Source organism: Mustelus asterias, chromosome 6, assembly GCF_964213995.1.
Source record: "Mustelus asterias chromosome 6, sMusAst1.hap1.1, whole genome shotgun sequence".
Lineage (NCBI taxonomy): Eukaryota > Metazoa > Chordata > Chondrichthyes > Carcharhiniformes > Triakidae > Mustelus > Mustelus asterias.
In genome coordinates, this window is record NC_135806.1 from 111,295,425 (window position 1) to 111,311,064 (window position 15,640).

At 43.7% G+C, this 15,640-nt stretch overlaps 1 protein-coding gene across 3 annotated transcripts in view; it reads right to left on the bottom strand.

The window, feature by feature from the left end:
* Positions 1-15,418, bottom strand: part of poc5 (POC5 centriolar protein homolog (Chlamydomonas)) — a 76,891-nt gene extending 61,473 nt beyond the window's left edge. For 2 of the 3 annotated variants that reach the window (XM_078214938.1, XM_078214937.1), the window contains exons 1-2: positions 15,361-15,418; positions 8,087-8,170 (exon numbers count right to left, since the gene is read on the bottom strand). In XM_078214938.1, the coding sequence (XP_078071064.1) occupies positions 8,087-8,170; positions 15,361-15,363 (87 nt within the window). In that variant the 5' untranslated portion in view covers positions 15,364-15,418. The remainder of the gene's footprint in view (positions 1-8,086; positions 8,171-15,360) is intronic. The other variant, XM_078214939.1, reaches the window with a different exon arrangement.
* Positions 15,419-15,640: the final 222 nt, after the last annotated feature.

A 15,640-nucleotide genomic window follows, 5' to 3' on the forward strand; every position in this document is an offset into this window, starting at 1 on the left:
TCACGACTACAAAATGCACATCCTTGTTTTCAAATGTTTCCAAGCCTTTGCCCCTCCTAATCTATGTAACCTCCCATCCTCCTGCCACCACAACCATCTTATCTGTGTGGTCCTCCAATTTTAGAATCCCAGATTTTAAATCTCTCCACCGTGCCTTCAAAAAATCTCTTGCGTCTTTGCGATGAGCCTCAAAACCTCCCTCTGATCAAGTTATCATCTGGCCATACATGTACTGCCAATTTTTTTGATAACATTGTCCCTGGCGCTGTGAGCACTGCTGCCTCACAGCACCAGGGACCTGGGTTCAATTCCGGCCTCGGGTGACTGTGCAGTTTGCACATTCTCCCCACGCCTGCGCGAGTTTCCTCCAGTGCTCTGGTTTCCTCCCACAGTCCGAAGATGTGCGGGTTAGGTTGATTGGCCATGATAAATTGACTGTAGGGTCAGGGGGATTAGCAGGGTAAATGTGAAGCTACAGGAATAGGGCCTGGGTGGGATTGTGGTTGGTGCAGACTCGATGGGCCGAATGGCCTCCTTCTGCACTGTAGGGATTCTATGAGAATGGTTAATAATGTTGAGCGCTACAAAAAGCAATATATTTAAAATGCATGGTAGATTTCCTTCTTTGAAAAGGAAATTTGGACACTACCCTGAGGAACTACACAGCAATGTTTCGGGGCTGAGAGGATTGACTTATAGTAACTACAACCATCTTCCTTTATTCCAGGTATGATGAAAATCAGTGGAGTGTTTTCTCATCTGATTCCTACTGACTTAATCAAGGGCAGTCACTCAACTCACTCCTCGAGTTCAGCTCTTCTGTTCATGTTTGGACAAAGGCTGTAACTGAGGTCAGGAGCCGAGTGGCCCAGGCAGAAGCCAAACTGAACAGCAGTGAGGTTACTGATTAAATGTCATGTGATATCACTGTTAATGACCTTTTCCATTACTCTGATGATTGGCAAGTAGACTGATGGGGTAGTAACTGGCCAGGTTAGATTTGTCCTGCCTTTTGCAGACAAGACATACCTGGGCTACTTTACACATTTTTGGGTAGGTGGCAGTATTGTAGCTGGACTGGAGCTGCTTAGCTAGGGATACAGGTAGTTCTGAAGCACAAGTCTTCAGTACTATTGCTGGGATGATGTCAGAGCCCATAGCCTTTGCAGAATCCAATGCCTTGAGCCATTTCTTGATATTACATGCAATGAAATAAATTGGCTGAAGATTGTTTTTATAATGAAGACCTGGGAGGAGGTGGAGATGGATCATGCACTCGGCACTTCTGGCTGAAGATGGTTGCAAGCAATTCAACCTCATCCAGTCATAGATGTGGATATTTGTTGGGCCTCCGCCACCTCCTCCAGTTAGTTGTTTAATTTCTCATTGACATTCACAACAGGAGGTGGGATGACTGCAGAGATTAGATCTGGTCGGTTGCTGGTCGGGATCATAGCTCTATCGCATGTTGTTTCAACTGTTGGGCATGTAAGCAGTTGTGTTGTAGCTTCACCGGGTTGTCATATTTTTAGGCATGCCTATTGCTGTTTGTGGCGTGTTCACTTGTACTCCTTATTGAACTAGGTTTGATAGTAATGGTAGAGTGGGGGATATGCCATACCATGAGATGGATTGTGGTTGAATACAATTCTGTCATTGTTGATGGCAGACAGCACCTCAGATACCAGCTTTGAGTTGTTAGAACTGGTCAAAATCTATCGCATTTAGGACAGCCAGTAGTGCCACACATTCCTCAAGATGAAGTTGGGACTTCATCTATACGAGGACTGTGAAGTGGTTACTCTTACCAATATGGTCACGGACAGGTGCATTGGTGACAGTTAGCTTGTTGAGTACAAGGTCAAGTAGGTTTTTTCCTCTTGTTGGTTCCCTCACCACATGCCACAGACCCAGTTAAGCAGCTATGTCCTTATGGGCTTTTGCTACCAAATAAACCTGTTGGACTTTAACCTGGTGTGGTTAAACTTCTTACTTATGGGCTTGGCCAGCTCAAGTTAGTGGTGATGCTACAAAATCATTCTCGGTGATAGCCATTGTAGTCTGTCACCTAAAGCAAGGCGATTAAGATAGCATATGGCATACTTGCCTTCATCAGCCAGGCTCGTGAGATTCAAATGGCCATGGAGATGGGCTTTGAGAGGGGAAGGTTAATACTGATGAAACTCAGACACCAATCAGTCCATCAGGTGTGCGTGCAAGAGAGAGAAGCCAAAAGTCTACGGTTCACTGCACAGGAATCTGGGCGGAAGCTCAAGCTCGGATTGAAAAGACCAATGTGTGAAGATTTAAAACAAGCCTGAAGGACCTGTTTAGTTTGCATTAGTGGAAGAACCTCTAGGTAAAAAACACCCTCATTATGAAAGACAGTTCTAAGGTTAAAAGTTTCAAATGGTTAGTCATGCTACGAATCAATTCCAGCCCTCAGACTGACTGGATCCACTACTGTTCAGCCTATCACAGCAGACACCCTACACTCAACCCTCGAACACCTAGACAACAAAGACACCCATGTCAGACTCCTATTTATTAACTACAGCTCAGCCTTCGACACCAGTATTCCAACAAAACTCATCTCCAAACTCCGTGGCCTGTCTCCCTCTGGACTGGATCCCAGACTCCCTAACCACAGGCTGCAATCAGTAAGGATAAGCAACACCTCCTCCAAGATAATCCTCAATACCAGTGCCCCACAAGGCTGTATCCTCAGCCCCTTACTATACTCCTTATACACCCATGACTGTGCGACCAAATTCTCCTCCAACTCCAGTTTGCTGATGATACCACTGTAGTGGGTCGGATCTCAAAACAACGACGAGACAGAGCACAGGAAAAAGATAGAGAATATGAACTGATGCGACAACATTAAATCGCTCCCTCAATATCAGCAAATCAAAAGAAATAGCCATCAATCTCTGGAAATGTAATGGAGGACATGTCCTTGTCTACATCAACAGGGATGAAGTGGAAATGGTCAGAGGCTTCAAGTTTCTAGGTCACCAACAACCTGTCCTGGTCCCCCCCCATTCCGACACCATAGTTAAGAATGCCCAATGCCTCTACTTCCTCAGGAGACTAAGGAAATTTGGCACGTCCGCTACGACTCCCAGGTGCAGGTGCACCATAGAACACATTCTTTCTGGTTGTATCACAGCTTGGTATGGCTCCTGCTCTGTCCAAGACCGCAAGAAACTACAAAGGGTCATGAATGTAGCCCAGTCCATCATGCAAACCAGCCTCCCATTCAATGACTGTCTATACTTCCCACTGCCTTATAAAAGCAACAAGCATAATCAAGAACTCTCACACCCCAGACACACACTCTTCCAGCAGGAAAAACTTAACCAAAGTCTGAGGTCACGTACCAACTGACTCAAGAACAGCTTCTTCCCTGCTACCATCAGACTTTTGAATGGACCTACTTCATATTCAGTTGTTCTTTCTCTACATCCTAGCAATGATTGTAACACTACATTCTGCACCCTCTCCTTTTCTACGTATGCTTTGTCTGTATAGTGCGCAAGAAAAAGTACTTTTCACTGGATACCAATACACGTGACAATAATAATTCAAAAAGTTACCAGGCTAGAAAAGAGAAAGAATGGAATTCAGCTCCCAGGAGCCAAGTATCACTTGAGTCTGGGAAAATTGAATGTCTACTTAAAGAACAGTGTAAGGTACACCTGTGAAATGGGGTTTTCAGTTGTGTTTAAACTAAAATGGGACTTATTTTCTGAAGTATAAGCTGCCTACCAAAAAAGTGTTCAGCCACTATGCTCCTAGTCTGTTTGTCACAGTAGAAGTCTAAAAATGTGAAATCTCGTTATGGCATTCTTTCAGCTGTTTACTGGAAGCTCAAATTTATTTTTAAAAGTTATCAGTCTCTATAAGAATCAAAGCTTTTGCCAGTGGTGGAGAGATAGAGAACCAGAGGGCAGAGATTTAAAAGTAATCGACAAAAGCAGTAGCAACATGAGAAAAGTGCTCTCACAAAACAAAAGGTTTGGACATCGAATGCAGAGACACAGGGTCAATTGTAACTTTCAAAAGGGAACTGGATTGTCCCAAAAAAAATGCAGGGCAATAGGGAAAATGCAGGGAAGTGGCACTAGACGAACAGCTCTTTCAGAGGGCCAGCACAGAAGGCCAGTCTACTGTCCAGGTCTTGCAGTAAGGGGACAGAAACAGAAATGGATACAGGTTATTTAGCCCTATAAACCTGCTCTTCCATCCATTAGATCAGGTAATTCCATATCCTGACTCCAATTACACACACTTACTTATCCCTGCCATTACCTAACAAAAACAATTTTAAAAATTAAATTAGACCATCGCTCTCAGACTTTGAGTGAGATCTCCAGATTTCCACCCTCATGTAGAAAAGGTACTTTTCCCCATACCCCTGCACAAGTAATGCCTCGATTGAACCTGCCTCTACCACACTTCCAGGCAGCACATTTCAGACCCAAACCACTCGCTGTGTGAAAAAGCCTTTTCTCACATCATTTCTGCTTCTTTTGCACATCACTTTAAACTGCGCATGCTCATCCTTTATCCTTTTAAAAGCAGGAATAGCTTCTCCCTACCTATTCTGTCTAGTCCCCTCATGATTTTGAATATCACCTCTCTTCAAGAAGAACAGTTTCACCCTCTCCGATCTATCCTCTTAACTGAACCATTCTTGTAAACCTCTTCAGCATATTGTCCAATGCGTTCACATCCTTCCTACAGTGTGGCACCTGGAACTGTACACAATATTCCAGCTGAGGTCTAACTAGTGTCTCGGGTAAGTTCAGCATAATATCCTTGCTCTTGTACTCTATGGCCCTATTAATAAAGCCTAGAATACTATATGCTTGATTAACTGCTCTCTCCACCAGTCCTGCCACCTTCAATGATCTAAGCACATACACACCCAGATCTCTCTGCTCCTGCACCCCTTATATTATATTTTCTGTCCATGCTCTTCCTACCAGAATGCATCACCTCACACTTCGCTGCATCAAACTTCATCTGCCACCCATCTGCCCATTCCACCAACCTGTCTATTCCTTCAGTTTACAATACTTGCAAGTTTTGTGTCAGACACAAACTTTGAAATGGCCCCCTGCACATCAATATCTGGATCATTAACATATCAGGGAGGGGAAATTAAGGGTCCCAATACCCAGCCCTGGCAAACACCACTACAAATTTTCCTCCATCCTGATAAATATCCATTGATCATTATCCTTTGCTTCCTATAATTCAGCCAATTTTGTATCCACGTTGCTGTTGCTTCCATGAGCGAGAGCTTCTCATGAAGGATCACGTTAACTCTGTTTCTCTCCACAGAAGCCAGACCTACTGAGTTTATCCAGCATTTTGTTCTTTTTCCAGATTTTTTTAAATACTATGGAGTGATAATTTTAGCCATGGAACTAGAGGTGGAATTCCCCGGTTCTTCTTTGAACAGTGCCTTGTGATTTTTAACATCAACCTCAGGGTGGATGGGACGCCTCAGTTTACTGCTTCACCCAAAAGGCAACATCTCTGACACTCAATGGTCCTTGAGTACTGCACCAAGTGTCAGCCTGGATTCTGGGAAGTCTCTGGACAGATGTTAAACCCACCACCTTTTGACTCAGAAGTGAGGGCACATCAAAAGAATACAAAATTAAGTGTGATGCATCACACCAACTCCATTTACAAACACAGCTTGTATTGGGTAATCACAACCAAACTACACAGGGATGAATATGCCTGGAGAACTGATCAAAAGATAATTGCTCAAATTTCAGCTCCACTTATTGATGATTTCTATGTTTTATGACAGTTGCCACCAAGTAATAGCATACTGCGATCTAGTGCTTTCAAGCTGCAGGAAAAATATCCCATTATCTTTCATTTATGAATACAGTTGTGCAAATTCATGTCGACAACTGACTGAATCACAATGTCTTATTCCTCATTGAAAAGATATTGCCAGTAGCACCAGAGTTACTAATGCTCAGAGCAGACATGCATGGGTCTAAAAAACTCTAGTGGATTTATACAAGTTGTAGACAACTCCTCAGCAAATGTCAACAGGCAGCAAGAGATCCATGGCTAGATGCAGTACGTAGCACCATAATATCACAGCTAAAACCCTCCACTGCTGCAGTCATACCTAGCACAAAGGAAGATAGTGGTGGTGATTGGAGGTCAATCATTTCAGCTCCAGGATATCACTCTAGTTCCTCGGTTTAGTGACCTAGGCCCAACCATCATCAGCCGCTTCATCAATGACTGCACAATGTTCAGCACCATTCTCAAATCTTCAGATACTGAAGCAGTCCATGTCCAAATGCAGCAAGATCCAGACAATGTCAGCTCAAATCTGGATAAGTGGCAAGTAACATTTGCGCCACCCAAGGCAATGACAATCTCGTACAAGAGAAAATCCAGGTAAGAGGGTGATCTGGGAGGAAGATGCAGAAATGCTTCGGTGTGATTTGGACAAGCTGAGTGAGCAAGTGCATGGCAGATGCAGTATAATGTGGATAAATGTGAGGTTATCCACTTTAGTAGCAAAAACAAAAAGGCAGATTATCTGAATGGCGATAAATTGAGAGGGGGGAAATGTGCAATGAGACCGGGGAGTCCTCATACATCAGTCACTGAAGGGAAGCATGCAAGTGCAGCAGGTGGTAAAGGCGGCAAATGGTATGTTGGCCTTTATAGTGAAAGGATTAGAGTATAGGAGCAGGGATGTCTTCTTGCAATTATAAAGGTCTTTGGTGGGGCCATACCTGGAATAGTGTGTGCAGTTTTGGTCTCTTATCTAAGGAAGGATGTTCCGGCTATCGAGGGAGTGCAACAAAGGTTTCCCAGACTGATTCCTGGGATAGTGGGACTGACATACGAGGAGAGATTAAGTCCATTAGGATTATATTTGCTGGAGTTCAGAAGAACGAGGGGGGAAATTGCAGAAACTATAAAATTCTAACATGACTAGAAAGGGTAGATGCAGGTAAATGTTCCCAATGTTTGGGGGGGTAGGGGGAGGAAGGGTAGTGTCCAGAACCAGGGGTCATATTCTAGGAATGAGTAAACCTTTTAGGACTGAGGAGGAGAAATCTTTTCACACAGACTGGTAAGTCTGTGCGATTTGCTGCCACAGAAAGCAGTTAAGGCCAAAACATTGCATGTTTAAGGACTTAGATATTGCTTTTGGGGTGAAAGGGATGAAAGGATATGAGGGAAGGCAGAATCAGGCTATTGATTTGGGTGACCTGAACGAATAGAAGAGCAGACTCAAAGGCCTATTTTCTGTTTCTATCTAACCATCACCCCTTGATATTCAATCGCAATACCGTCAATGAATCCTCCACTATCAACATCCTGGGGTTTAGCCATTGACCAGAAACTGAGCTGCATTAGGTATACAAATACTGTGGCTAAAAAAGAGCCCAAGGAATCCAGATGTGAGTAGCTCACCTCCTGACTCCTCAAAGCCCGTCAACCATCGACACAGACACAAGTTAGGAGTGAGATGGAATACTCTCCACTTGCCTGGATGAGTGAAACTCCAACAACACAAGAAGCTCAAGACCATCCAGGTCAAAACAGCCCACTTAATTGCTACCCCTTCCACAAACATTCAATCCCTCCACCACCAAACAACAGTGGCAGTAGTGTGTACCATCTACAAAATGCACTGCCAGAACTCACCAAGGCTCCTTGGGCAGCACCTTCCAAACCCACCACTACTACCATCTAGAAGGGCAGCAGATACCTGGGAACACCAAGTCACTAATCATCCCGACTTGGAAATATATCGCCGTTCCTTCACTGTCGCTGGGTCACCATCCTGGAGCCCATCCCTCCCCAGCAGCACTGTGGGTGTACCTATGCTCAGGGACTGCAGCAGTTCAAGGCAGCAGCTCACTACTACCTTCTCAAAGGCAACAAGAGACGATTAATAAATGCTACCTAGCCAACAATGCCCATATCCTGTAAATACATTTTTTAAAAGGATTTTAATATATGCAAATTATGCTTATTATTTTTATCTTGGGTACATATGTATGAAATTTTTCCTTCCTACCTGTAGATCAGAAGAGACTGAACTACCCCGATCGGAATCTTTAGGCAGCATAGGACTGGAAATCCTCTCTTCATCAGAGGACATCTGTGCAAGAGAAAGCAATTAATTGATTTAAGTGATGACCCCCCTTGGCCCAGAAAAAAACCAAATGAATAAAATTTCAATAACATCTGTTTAGTAGCCCAGTCTCCCTGTGACCTGGCAGTTATTAATCTTGCTGGCCTCAGTTTAACCTGAAACCCCATTAGAGATCATGCACAATGTGCTTTTTGCAGTCAGACGCAAACAGTTGACTTCCCCCAGACAATTCAGCTAGTCTGTTCACAATTCCAACCCGGGTGGATGTGTGAAATCTTTGAATTCAAACTTCCCCTTAAGAAACACTTTCTTCAAAAAGTAAAGAGCATATTTTTTGATGCTTTTTAAAAAAAAACTAAGACTAAATACTTAAAAGAATTGAGTAGGCTAATTTCCAGTTCACCAAAATCAAAGTCCAATATAGTATATTAAAGCCTAGTCAGATAAAAAGTAAATTAGTTTTCTTTAATATTGCATCAATTTCCATACTCTGGAGAAATTCCTAGTTCAGGATAGTGTAGCAAAAATTTTGTTCACTTCCAATTTTATTCTCAGAATAAATTATGTAAACTCAAATTACATTAGTGGAACATGTTAATTTAACAGAACAATTTTCATGTTTCAGCTACGTTTAAAGCTCTACAGCTAAAAAAAAATCACCAGACTTGATGGGCTAAGTGTCTTCTTTCTGTGCTATAAACTTATGATTCTATTCTGTGAAATCTTGGTCAATCAACTGACTTGCACATCTAATTATGAGCTTTTCAAATCTCAACAACTCTTTTAAAGAATCCAATTAAGAACTCAAGAACTGAAGTTCACCGAGCACGATGCAGCTCATTTCTCCCACTCTGCTATTATATAGACAGTGCAAGAGCTCCTCAGGTAGCAGACCACATAAAAAGTTGCAATATTAACCTTTTCCACAAAACCGAAACAAGTTGCATTTATATAGCACTGTTAATGTGGTACAACATCCCAAGACACAGGAACGTAAGCACACAAAAAGAAAACTGACAGTTAAAGATGACAACATTAGGACAGGTGACCAAAGTTTTGGATTGAAGGATCCATCTTAGAGGAGCAGGTGGATAGGCTTAGGGAGGGGACTTCAGAACTTGGCTTAAACAGCTGAAGGCACAACTGCCAACGGAAGATCAAAGGAAGCCAGTAATGCATAACAAGCCAGAATTAGAGGCACAGACTTTAAGGAAATTTGACAAATATCAAACACAACTTTAAAGTTAGAGCTTGGCCCGTCACAAATGATGTCAGGAAGTACTCTTTGCAAAAGTAGTGGAAATCTGGAATTTCCTCCCCGTGTGCTGTTGTGTCTGGTCAATTGAAAATGTCAAAACTAAGATAGATGGTGAACAGCTGTGGCCCCAGCATTGATCCCTGTGCTGCTAGTAACAGCTTGCCATCCTGAGAACAGCTGTTCATGCCTACTCACTCAACCCATGCTAATCCATCAAGCCCAATCCCAAATTTGTTGGGGTTAATATATCAGGTGTGGATTGAGAATTGGCTAACAGGAAACAGTAGGAATAAATGCTACCACAAGGATCAGTGCTGGGGCCACAGATGTTCACAATTTATATAAAGGATTTGGATGTTGGGGGGAACCAAATACAATATTTCCAAATTTGCTGATGACACAAACTAGGTGGGAATGAGAGTTGTGAGGAGGATGCAAGGAGACCGAGGAATTTTGGACAGGCTAAGTGAATGGAGAAGAACATGGTAGATAGAATAAAGTGTGAATAAACCTGAAATTGTCCACTTTGGTAGAATAAAAAGGCAGAATATTTCTTAAATGGAGAGGGGTTGGGAAGTATTAACACCAAAAGGAACTGAGTTGTCCTTGTTCATGTGCACTAAAAGCTACTATACAAGAGCACCAAACAACCAAGGCAAATGGTATGTTGGCCTTCATCACTAGGGGATGCGCAGGAGTGAAGATATCTTCCCGCAATTATGTAGACTTTAGTGAGCCTGCACCTAGAGCTGGACAGTTTTGATCTCCTTCCCATAGAGGAAACACAACGGAGGCTCATTAGACTGATTCCTGGGATGGCAGGATTGTCTTGAGGAGAGATTGTGGAAACAGCCTGTATTCTCTAGAGCTTTGAAGAATAAAGGTGATCTCATAAGAACTTATAAGGTAGATGCAGATAGGATATTTTCCCTGGCTGGCGAGTCTAGATTGGGAGAAGAGTGGATCTAATACAGATATTTTAAAATTTAAAAAAGGGCAACTATGTGGGCATGATAGCTGAGCTAGGTGATGTGAACTGTCTGCAGGTGCAACAGGTGATCAAGGCGGCAAATGGGATGTTGGCCTATATCGCAAGGGGGATAGAATATAAAAGCAGAGATGTCTTGCTGCATCTGTACAGGGTATTGGTGAGGCCGCAGCTGGAATACCGTGTGCAGTATTGGTCCCCTTATTTGCGGAAGGATATATTGGCCTTGGAGGGAGTGCAGAGAAGGTTCACCAGGTTGATACCAGAGATGAGGGGTGTTGATTATGAGAAGAGACTGAGCAGATTGGGTTTGTATTCGTTGGAATTTAGAAGGCTGAGGGGGGATCTTATAGAGACCTATAAGATAATGAAGGGACTGGATAGGGTAGAGGTGGAGAGATTCTTTCCACTTAGAAAGGAAACTAGAACCAGAGGGCACAGCCTCAAAATAAAGGGGGTCAGTTTAGGACAGAGTTGAGGAGGAACTTCTTCTCTCAGAGGGTGGTGAATCTCTGGAATTCTCTGCCCACTGAAGTGGTGGAGGCTACCTCGTTGAATATGTTTAAATCACGGATAGATGGATTCTTGATCGGCAAGGGAATTAGGGGTTATAGGGATCAGGCGGGTAAGTGGAACTGATCCACTTCAGATCAGCCATGATCTTATTGATTGGCGGGGCAGACTCGAGGGGCTAGATGGCCTACTCCTGCTCCTATTTCTTATGTTCTTATGTTCTTTAACTGGGATTCTAGGCTAGGAGATCAATTGAAAAACAGTGTCAGACATTTAAGGGCATATTTCAGAATACTCAATAAGTAAATTCTTGCTGTAAAGAAAATGCGCTAAAGAGAGGAGCAGTTATCCACGGTTAACTATAGTTAAGGAAAGCATCAAACTCAAGGAAAAAACGAAACCGCGCAATGATGAGTGGCAGGTCAGATAATTGGTCAGAATATGAAGAACCACAGAATGACTAAAAAGGTTAACTAGGAGAAATAAATTGGAGAGAGGGGAAGCTAGTTAGAATGTATAAACAGATAGCAAGAGTTTCTAAAAAGGAATTTAAACAGTAAAAAGTATAAGTGGTGTCGATCCTCGAGTGAGAATGGGGGTTTGAGAGTAGATAATAAGTAAATGGCAGAAGAAATGAACAGATATTTTGCCTCTCTTCACCACAGGATACAAGAAACATTCAAGTAATAGCTTAAATCAGGGGCGAGAGGGGAATTTGGTGAAATCACGAGGGAAGCAGTATTGGACAAACTGCTGGAGCTGTGGGCTGACAAGTCACCAGGTCCTGATGAACTGTATCCTAGGATTTTAAAAAGAGGTCACTAATGAGATAGAAGATGAGTTGGTGTTGATTTTCCAAAATTCATTACATTCTGGAAAGGGTCCATCAGGCTGGAAGTAGCAAATATAATCACTATTCAAGAAGGGAGGCAGAAATCAAGAAATTATAGGCCAGATAGCCTGACATCCATCATGGGGAAGGAATTAGATTCGATCATTAAAGAGGTTATAGCTGGGCACCTAGACAAGCTTAAGGTAAATGGGAAAAATCAACATGGTTTCATGAAAGGGAAACCATGCTTAACCAATTTACTAGAATTCTCTTAAGGAGTTACATGTGCTGTGGATAGAGGAAAGTTTGTAGGTATACTGCACTTGGATTTACAGAAAGCATTTGATAAGGTGACACATCAAAGGTATTGCAAAGAAAAAGCTCATGGTGTAGGGGTTAACATATTGACCTGGATTGAAGATTGGCAGAAAACACTATGAATAAGTGTGTCTTAGAGCAGAGTCAATACAAGAAATAGGAGCAGGAGTAGCCACCAGGTCTTTCAAGACTCCCCCACCATTCAATATGATTGTGGCTGATCTATGCCAGCCTCAACTCCTTTTGTGTCATTTCCCATAACCCTCTATTCTTCAATCTATCAAATATTTATCCACCTCCACTTTGAATACCAGCATGATCCAGCCTCCACCACCCTTTGGGCAGAGAATTCCAGAGTTCCGTAAGTGTATGTGCTAGGGCCTTAACTGTTTACAATTTGCATCAATGACTTAGATGAGAGGAGTGAAGGCATGATAGCTAAATTTACAGATGTTGTGAAGACATACGGAATTTCATAGAAATCATAGAAACCCTACAGTGCAGAAGGAGGCCATTCGGCCCATCGAGTCCGCACCGACCACAATCCCACCCAGGCCCTACCCCACATATTTTACCCGCTAATCCCTCTAACCTACGCATCTCAGGATTCTAAGGGGCAATTTTTAACCTGGCCAATCAACCTAACCCGCACATCTTTGGACTGTGGGAGGAAACCGGAGCACCCGGAGGAAACCCACGCAGACACGAGGAGAATGTGCAAACTCCACACAGACAGTGACCCGAGCCGGGAATCGAACCCAGGACCCTGGAGCTGTAAAACAGCAGTGCTAACCACTGTGCTACCGTGCCGCCCGTTTGCAGATGGATTTTGGATAAGTTGAGTGACTGGGCAAAAATCTGGCAGACTATAATGTGGGAAAGTGTGAAGTTGTTCACTTTGGCAGGAAGATTGAAAAAAAGCAGAGTGTTACTTAAATGGAGAATCACTTGCAGAATGCTGAGGTGCCAAGGAATCTAGTGTTCATGTGTCCAAGTGACAAAATGTTAGTATGCAAGGTGGCTAGTTATCAAGATGGCTAAAAGAATGCTCTCCCTTATTACGAGAAGAATTGAGCATAAAACAAGGATGTTATGCTTCAGTTATACAGGGCATTGGTGAGATTACATCTTGAATACTGTGTAAAGTTTTAGTGTCCTTATTTCAGGAAGAATGTAAATACATTGGAGGCAATTTACTAGACTGGAATTAGCAGGTTGTCTTATGAGGATAGGTTGGTAAGACTGGGCTTGTTTCCACTAGAGCTTAGAAGGATGGGGGTGGGGGGGGCGACTTGATTGAAGAATACAAGATCCTGAATATAGTATTGACAAGGTGGATGTTGAAAGGTTGTTTCCTCTTGTGGGTCAGTCCAGAACTAGGGGGCACTGTTTTAAAATTAGGGGCTACCATTTTGGAAATCGATGGGTTTCTGGATACTAACGACATCAAGGAATATGTTGATAATAGGGAAAATTGACAAGAGGCAGATGATCAGCCAAGATGTTTAAATGGCAGACCAGGCTCAAGTGATTAAATGGCCTACTTAGACCTATATTTGATAGGCAAGTGTAATAAATGTTACAGAGCAAAGGCAAGTAAATACAGTTAAGATATAGATCAGCCAGATCTAATTAAGTATCAAAATAGGTTCAATGGCTGAATGGCCTACTCCTTTCACTAGATAACAGGAAAAAACAAACTTTCATTGATATAGCATCTCGTCACATTCAGAAAACAATCCAAAGCATTTCAGTTAGTGAACCAAAAGTCACTTCAAGAAACAGCCTAATTTCCACATGACAATGTCCCACAGATATTCATGAAGTAAACAACTAGTTAATCTGCATTTTCCTTTACAATGTGGATTGAGAAAAGAATCTTAGTCAGAACTCCTAGCTTTCCAAATCTTTTACATCTACCCAACATCCCAACACAAAGAACTGCACTTGGGCCAAATCAGACTACAAAATGGTGTAGGGGTTCAAAACACAACCGGAGTCACAGGCTACCAACTAAGCCATGTCAACAAGAATCAAATTGATTCATTTAATCCACTTAAATAAAAAAGGTTGCAGATCAACTGCAAACTAGGAAATCAAACTGGGGAGACAATGGCCCAATGGTATTATCACTAAACTATTAATCCAGAAACTCAGCTAATGTTCTGGGAACCCAGGTTCAAATCCCACCACGGCAGATAGTGGAATCTGAATTCAATAAAAAAAATATGAAATTAATAATCAACTGATGACCATGAAACCATCTGGTTCACTAATGTCCTTTAGGGAAGGAAATCTGTCATTCTTAAAGGGTCTGGCCTACATGTGACTACAGAGCCACAGCAATGCTATTGTCTCAACTGCCCTCAGGCAATTAGGGATGGGCAATAAATTCCGAAAGCTTGTGTGGCTTTTGCTACCAAATAAACCTGTTGGACTTTAACCTGGTGTTGTTAAACTTCTTACAATAAATTCCGGCCAGTCAGTGACACCCATGTCCTACAAATAAAAAAGATTCAACTACATTCCTTCCAAGCCTGGTGAAAACCAAAGTAACTTTAATCTTCACATTGAAGATATTAGTGAAGTAAACAATTCGATCACTTCGACCCTGCAGCAAACAACAGCAAGAAGTTTAACAACACCAGGTTAAAGTCCAACAGGTTTATTTGGTAGCAAAAGCCACACAAGCTTTCGAGGCTCTGAGCCCCTTCTTCAGGAAGGGGCTCAGAGCCTCGAAAGCTTGTGTGGCTTTTGCTACCAAATAAACCTGTTGGACTTTAACCTGGTGTTGTTAAACCTCTTACTGTGTTTACCCCAGTCCAACGCCGGCATCTCCACATCATGGCAAACAACAGCTACATGAGGAAAACACAAGCCCCTACACCTTTTAGGCAGCAGAACCTAAACGGTGGCTTAGTCCTAGCAAGAAGGCCGAGTGGTATTATCGCTAGACTATCCCTACACGGCATATGGTCGGGCAGATTCTCAGAATGTCCCTTAACTTTGCGCTGGCCGGAGCCCCCGGCCTGGCCCGCAGACCGGTGGGTCGGAGCCCCCGGCCTGGCCCGCAGGCCAGTCTGTCGGTGGGTGGGCCGGAGCCCCCGGCCTGGCCCGCAGACCGGTGGGTCGGAGCCCCCGGCCTGGCCCGCAGACCGGTGGGTCGGAGCCCCCGGCCTGGCCCGCAGGCCAGTCTGTCGGTGGGTGGGCCGGAGCCCCTGGCCTGGCCCGCAGACCGGTGGGTGGGTGGGAGCCTCCGGCCTGGCCCGCGGGCCGGTCCGCCTTACCATCGCTCCCGCAGCCGTTCTGCCTGAACCGTTTCAAACTGTCCGCACCGCCCTAACCGCCGCCGCTATTGGAGACGCGGGGCCAACAAGGCCCATCCTGATTGGTCCGGCCGGCGATTCCCCCACCTCGCTCCGTCCTGTGCTGTGATTGGACAGAACTCCGCATCGCGCGGTTGCTATGGTTGCGGGACGCTGAAAGCTCCGGCCTGATTGGCTGAGAGTCCCCCCCCTTTGCCGGATTCACTCGCTGCGTGTGGAAACATCCCATCGTATTGAAGAT